General features: G+C 39.2%; 1 protein-coding gene across 3 annotated transcripts in view; it reads right to left on the bottom strand.

Annotated features, from left to right (window-relative positions):
* LOC109477108 (E3 ubiquitin-protein ligase pellino homolog 1-like) overlaps positions 1 to 7,791 on the bottom strand; it is a 30,616-nt gene that overhangs the window by 12,933 nt on the left and 9,892 nt on the right. For 2 of the 3 annotated variants that reach the window (XM_019778166.1, XM_019778167.1), the window contains exons 2-3: positions 3,118 to 3,249; positions 2,271 to 2,400 (exon numbers count right to left, since the gene is read on the bottom strand). In XM_019778166.1, the coding sequence (XP_019633725.1) occupies positions 2,271 to 2,400; positions 3,118 to 3,249 (262 nt within the window). Of the gene's footprint in view, positions 1 to 2,270; positions 2,401 to 3,117; positions 3,250 to 6,577; positions 6,791 to 7,791 lie in introns of those variants that run through there. The other variant, XM_019778165.1, reaches the window with a different exon arrangement.

Raw genomic sequence — 7,791 nt, 5'->3', positions numbered from 1 at the left:
AGTGTTATTATGGGTTCACCACACCACGAAGTGGTGTGGTGAAACCATATTGCTTTTTCTGATGTTTCTTCTTCTTCTTCTCCTCCTTCTCCTTCTCCTGCCATTTTTTAAATGGATTCAGCTTCTTCATTTTAGGGCCTAAGGTCCTGAAATTTTGGTATGGAGGTACAGTGGGCCAAAATACCCCTTAGGCATTTTTTAAAATTATTGTAATACAGGCATTTTAGAATGGTTTTATTTGAGTTTTTTGGCTGTGTTATAGCAAATGTATTACTGTGTTAGTCTGCCTTGTTTACCACGTTTGGGCATGAGTCATGACAATGGAATGCAGGGCATCAACCAATAGGCATGCAGCTTTCCTCTATACTTCTTGCTGATTGGCTGTTGGGATTTAACTTGATTAACACCTGCACAGAAGCATTTCCATACTGACAGTATGTCTGTATTCAAGTGTTTTGGTAGGTATTTCAAGCTTTCCTGCTCCAGCATTGGAATGCCGGGCATGGACGTTTTTTTTTATTTTGAAAATCAACAGTTTGCATTATGCAATTAAAAATCCTAACCAATAAAGTAGGGAATAGCTATCCAACTATTGTTTTAGTTGTATTTTACTTCATATTATAGTTATATCAATGTAAATCATTGTTTTCCCTTGTGTTTCCCATTCTTTCCCTGCCATGTCGTAAAATGTGGTGAACCCATCGCTGTATTTGCTCCAAAGCAAATATTGGCCTTTCTAGTTTCTAAATGTTTTCCGTGCAACTTATGGTATATTTTTGCACGATTTACAGTATGGTTGAAAACTTTTTTTTTTTTGGAAACGGCCGAAAATTCATGCGCGCGCGGATGTCATCCATATAATCAAATCAACATGGCCTAACTGCAATTTTGAAAGTAGACTGAAGTATATTACACTTCCATTTTTTTCAAATATTAAGTTCATGAATTATTGGTGTAAGATAAGAATGTTACGCAATGCCCTGGCTCTCATAGAAAATGTCAGATTATGATATAATGCTGTTCATTCATAACAGTCTGGGTTTTGAGTTACATTGCAAATGGCTATATTTTTGTTCTATAGACAGCTACATTGTACATGTATATGTATATGTAGTAGTTACATGTACATGTACATATACAAGGACAATGTGACTTATCGTACTGTGGGTCCTTTGAAGATACCAGCGATACCCAACACTATATTTGGTTAGACTATAGACACTGTAGGTCCCTCTGTGGCAAAATCGAACCTTTCAACCAGCGTTTTAAGTGTCCTTCAAGTATGACCTTTGCCTGCAACTTTACTCCTGAATGTCACCCTCAGATTTAACCAAGGTTGTAGGCACCCTTACAAGTCTACATGTGTTTATTTACTCTTTGGTTATCTCACCATTTAGCAAATGCCAACAATTGCACATAATTGTTAAACAAACTACTGCCCTTTCCTGGGTTTGTTTCGCCAATGTCAGAAAACACAGACCAGGATTGTTTCAGATGCCACATTCCAGGGGACATTCTAGTGCTACCTACTTGATTGCTGATAAAATTTTAGGTCAGATTAGTTCTCTAAATGATAAATTGTAAACTGGTTTGTGTTGACTGACGTGAAGGTCAGGTTTCTAAAGTATGTGTCAGAATGAGGAAGGAAGGCCTTCCATTGAAATCTATAGACTGAACAATGTTTAGGTCTGGACTGTGTATATGTACATGTAGAAAGTATATCAGAAATGCAGTGTTTCCTGTTTCAGTCATGAAAAAATTATGGTCGGTACAGGTACTACCGAGGTAGGGATAATCTTATTTTTAACGTTGGCAATCTCTGGTGATCCAAATTTTACAATACAGGTTAAAAAAAGTAAAACTTGCATGAGGACACTTAAATTTTCAATGTCAATGTTGGAAAACCGATTGTAAAATGTTTCATCACTCAGGTGTCAGATCATGGGAGCTACATGTAGGAAATGTAAAAAAAAATTACGTCCCTTGCAGGGGTCCGCACACACAAAAAAAGGACTAGGGTCAGCAGTTTTTTATAGGGTCGATCGGGAAACAGGAAACACAACATTTTTTTCCTAGGCCAGGCCAGATTTCCTCTCAATAATGCCCGTTCATCTGTAACAAAGGATCTAAAAAAAAACAACCTTCCCCACCCAAATGGGCCACTGTTACATCATGCCAGGTAACATCATAAAATATTCATAACTGAATGAAATTTCTGCAACGCTACCCTCATGAATGGATTTGGTAAGTATTACGTAAGGTGCTCCTACCTTTGAGGCCTGTGGTGTTTTGGCGATGTGATGGGTGGATGGCTTGACCCCGTTGGCTGCCGCTCGCTTGAATAATGTGAAGCGTGTCTTGCGACGACCCTTCTCTCCATACGGAAGTGACCCATTGTACCTGGAAGATTAATTCAAAGTCTACATACGTAGAATACAAATTGTACAATCCCACTGGTGGTATTACCATTACAAATGTACTACATTCAGTGTACAAAATACTTTTTTGAACTGGGTTTTGAACGCAGTGGGCAACCTACGGCAACTTAGGTACATGTAGGTTGCAAAATTCTGTAGGTTGCCCATCAGAATTTTAGGTTGCCCCACCTATAAAACATTTAAAATTAAAAGTTACTACTTTCAAGTAAGTACTGTTACATACAGCCTTTGACCATATTTCTAACAGTCTATAGTTAATTGATACTAGTAATAGCCATTAATACCTAAAATTAAAAAGCATCTGCCGGATTCAGTGGTGCAAGCCAAGTGGGCATGATTTTTTTTTTGGGGGGGGGGGCTTCGTAAAATTCACGTAGCACACTGGGCTACCTTGGTTTAAAAATAGGTTGCCCCAAGTAAAATTTGGTTGCCCAGGGCAACCAGGTATTTTGCATGCTGTAACATGTACTAGCAATAGTACAGGGCAAACATCAGGAATACCTGTACTCAAACTTTCAAAAGTTGTGCAATACACCATTGAAAGTCTAGCACTTCTCAATTAAAATCTGAGAAAAATCAGTGCAATTCTTGTTGAAATTAACGAATTAAAACTGCATGTAAAATGTGTGGGAAGGGATTTAATCTGAGATCTGTACTGTTCATAGCCGACAGGACCTACCCAAGTACTACAAGTTCTCCGTATTTGAGCAGCGCCTTTTCGGGTGATGATGGTACCTCTCCGTTCTCCTCTGTGCTCATGTATTGGGCCTCTGTCTTCAGTTTCTTTGCTTCACAGCGTTCACTGTCACTTCTGCCAACAAACACGAGGAAAAAACTCAATTCAATACACATTGTCAACTGCACCAAGAAATATTGTAGTAGCAGGACTCGAAATACTGGGTGCATGTGCACCTTAGTGCACCCAATTTTTTTTTCTGTGGGTGCACTGGTGCAACCAAATATTTTCTAGGTTTAACGTATGTAAAGATATTGAATGTACTAACAGTTGTTACAGCATATTCTTAACATCTAAGAGTCAGAAAAAATAATACAATCATTGTTATAGTACTTTTCTTGAAATGAAACATAATTACAGTTTTTGCTGATATTCTACTTATTTTATCCTATATGGTGCACCTAAAATATTTTTGTGCAGGTTAGGTGCACCAGTGTACCTATTCCCAAAAATGAATTTCGAGCCCTGAGTAGACCACTGAGTAGGCAACAGTTACTATGAATATAAAACACACACAAGAAAAATCATATATTGACCATATAATTTAGAGCATTGGGGAAAAAAGAAGGATATAAAAACTAGGTACACAAAAACTTTTTTGGGTGTACCATATAAGATGAAAACTAATCATGTTTCATTTCTAAAGAAAAAAGTATTAACAAATTTAACAATGATTTTATTATTTTTCTGACACTTAGATATTAAGACTACATGTACACTGTATGCTGTATATACTACTATACATTTAACATGTTTACATATGTAAACCTACGAAAATATTTGGATATTTTGAGCCCAGTATATATATATTTAATTTATAATATATATGGTACATACATTGTACATCATAGAATATGAATTTATGACATCATTCCTCATCACTTGCAAATTTCCCAGTGAACTGTGAACTATTTGAGCAGCAGCTACTCCATACATGTTAAGTCTAAGTGACAAATGTTGCACAGTAGCCATGCAGTGGACTGTGCAAATCCAATAACAACAGCCAAGGGAACCGGACCCAATGGGCCAGGGCATTAGTTACCATGGCGATGGCACTAGGGGTCAACAACCCTCACTACACTAAATTGATCCTTTATTTACTGGACATGTTTCAGAGACTCAATCCTAGCTGCCACCATCTAACATCAGGGCTGGAAATACTGGGTGCATGTGCACCTTAGTGCACCCAAATTTGGAGTTGTGCACCCATTTTTTTTCTGTGGGTGCACCAGTGCATCCAAATATTTTCATAGGTTTAATGTATGTAAAGATATTAAATATATAGTAGTTACAGCATAAGTGTCAGAAAAAATAATAAAATAATTGTTATAGTGCTTTCCTTGAAATGAAACATAATCATAGTTTTTATAGACATTCTACTTATTTCATCTTATATGGTGCACCTAAAATATTTTTTGTGCACCCAATTTTTTAGGTTGGGTGCATCAGTGCACCTACTGTATTCCCAAAAATGAATTTCGAGCCCTGAACACACTTTTGTGTTGAATACAGAACAAAGCTGGTTCAAAATGGCTGTCAAGACAGCAAGTCATCCAACGATGGTACAGAACTCAAGAAACATTTTGCACCATTGCATTCTCATTTTCTCTTGGTGTGATCTAAATCTAGTGTGATCTACTTAGATGGAATGATGATAAACATGCCTGATCTTTAATAGATATGAAATTTTTGAAAGTGAAATTGCTTAAGAAAGGAGCTGAATTGTAAAATTAATTACTAACACTCATTATCCTGTTTATCGTAAAACAGAAAATAAAATTTCCCTTCAATTACAGGCAATAACCAATTTTCAGTCCATTTGAAAATGGCATCCATCTGCAGGCCTTATTATTTTCCCACCACAAAATTTATGCATACAAAGGATATACATATAATGTACAGCTAAGAATATACATATTGAATGATACACACATGTACTTGTAATATGAACATTTTCCCAGATTCTACATGGGGCCCTCTACATGTACCTGCTTACGTTTTTATAATTTTGTAAAACATGATTTTAGACAAAAAATTAGGTATCATAAATTGGCCAGCCTTTGGTGTGATGGAGAACCACATTTTGCCTCTCATTTTTAGTGCAGGAAAATGTGTTATTGAAGGTTTAAAAATCAATTTCCCCCTATCCCAGATTGCCCCGTCTTCAAAAATTTGGCATGAAGTTGAACCAGGGTTGGCAAGAACGCTGGCTTCAATAATCATTTACCAGTTTTAACATGTTCGTATATCAAAATAAAATACTACATGTAGACGTTACAAGGCATATATAGCCTTTTTTAGTAGTCGCTAGTTTTTCTCGTTTTGATATGCATCAGCAACAATTCTGGCTTTTACAATAATACATCACTTCCTACTGGCTACTTTAATCTGTAAATGGCACTTTTTACTTAACTTTACAATTGTCATGATTTACAAGAAAAATTTCTGGGGAGAGGAGGGCCATGGAAACATATTTTTAACCCAGCCCCCTGACTGCCATACCATAATACAGTTCAGTGTACTGCATATTGGTAACAGTTTGTAATCTTGCCTCTTATCATCATCAACTAAATCCTATCCGCCGGCGTGACTTCATTTAGTAGTCTGTGCCAACCTCCATGCCAACTGACCCAGACTGTCCTTGTATCGGCTTGTGATTTCCATCGCACCGCTGACGCGTCTGTGCATAGCCTGATGAGCAGACAGACAGGCAGAAACTAGCTACATGCAACACTTCTACAGACTCATTTCCCCAATAAATGGGACCTTCTATCAAAAGCACACATCACGTTGCCCCCCTAATTCAATTCAATCAGGTAGAGATGCTGCCAATGCCTGGCTTCATTTCAACTCTGAATAATTGATGTGCTTATGAATTATGGGTCTACACAACCTGCAAATGGTAATATGGGGCCGGCAGCACCACCAATGAGGTCCCAGCCAGACACACGTTCCTGGAAGTACTAAACACCTTCCAGGAACCTCAAAATATTGGAAAATGGACTTGCTTGGCTGATATCTGGAAGTAGGACAAATGAAGACGTAGGGCTATTTTTAGGTGAAGACTGGTGGGGAGAGTGTTGCTATGCATGGTAATGTTGTGATGGTGCAGTTACCGCTACGACATTCATACACCTTTTTCACAAGCAAACAATGCACAGAAAAAATAGGTCATCGGGCATCCAACAGTGAGCAGTGCACATAATGCCGGCTGCAATGGCTGATATTCCCAGACAGAAAAGGGAATCATTTTTTTGAGCACGGTAACGCAACGGGCATAATGTCCGAGCTTCTATATCAATATGCACGGGAAATCAATCAGATGTCCCACATCAGCTAACATAAGGGTTACACAGCCGTGGAACATGTCGACGGAAGAAAGGGAAAATGCCCGCATACGAACATTTGTCTGGTGTGCATTTCTCCCCACCTCCTCTCCTCTTCCACGTCTACGTGCCACAGGACCGTGCCGCTGTATTCCAGGTGCTCGCCGGGCCCGGAGTACGGAATTGTGTCCTCATCTTCGCTGTGTTGCGTGGACGTCTCCTCCATTAGCACCCAGCACTGTTGTTGACCATGATACCACGCACCCTGCATGCATAATGAACATCAGGCTGCCTGATGGTTTATCCCTGACAGGAGGCCCAAAGTCCTCGGGGATTTGGCTAGACTCTAATTTTCGGCATCAGCTGCTTTGTTCTTGGGACACAGTCGATTTTTCCATTAAGGCCCCACTGAAGCCTAGATATATAAGGTGATTACTGCTTGGCAAAATGAATTTGCCTGGGTAGCCCCTACTGTTTTGTAAGCATACAATTCTGAATGCAAGGTAAGATGTTGTCTGCTTTGCCATTTCAACATCCTCCTTGATGCTGAAGCTTTCAAAAAGAGATTTGACAATCAAAACGATCGAGGGCAAATACATTATGCAGGCCTGACGTTGTTAGAACACTCTCCTCACATCAGCTCACAAAAACATTAGAGAGAAGAATGTAGTTATCCATGTTTGCTCCATTGCAGGTGCGATTCAGATCCCCACAGCGCTATAAAGCAGCCAACCAGGAAGGAGGAAATCGTTCATCATCATTCTTGAACCAACAAGGTCAAGAAATGCAAGATTAATTTTGACTCCCATAATCCGACGGCAAGTATAATTCATAACAATTCCAGTAATGTTGGCCGGTGGATGTGGCAGCCCCCCGATACATGCCACAAACATGCCGACTGCAAAACAATCTACACTACTTTCTCACAGATGTTCAGGAACTGATAGAAGCCATAATCCACCACAACATACATGTAAGATGCTGCATGAACTTAACATAACTCAATTTACCCAAAGTAATATAGGAGACCTCGCATCCCCCAGGCAGCCCACCACAAAATGGCTCTTTCTAATTCATCAGGATAGAAATTCCAATAAAACCACAGGAGATAGAGAAGACTCCTTTATATTTAGAACACCATCCATCATGAAGAAGACAGCACATCCCATCACACACAACCTCAGCCTAAATGAACTGTGACTGGGAGATAGGCAGATGGAAGGTCCTGGGGACTGCTAGCCTGGGTGCCAGACTGTTTCCAGGGCCTGAGTAGGCAGATGGAAGGTCCTGG

This window comes from Branchiostoma belcheri, unplaced genomic scaffold (genome assembly GCF_001625305.1).
Source record: "Branchiostoma belcheri isolate BF01 breed outbred unplaced genomic scaffold, Haploidv18h27 scaffold4, whole genome shotgun sequence".
NCBI lineage: Eukaryota > Metazoa > Chordata > Leptocardii > Amphioxiformes > Branchiostomatidae > Branchiostoma > Branchiostoma belcheri.
Note: the sequence above shows the minus strand (reverse complement) of the source record. Positions and strands in the feature narration are given on the sequence as shown.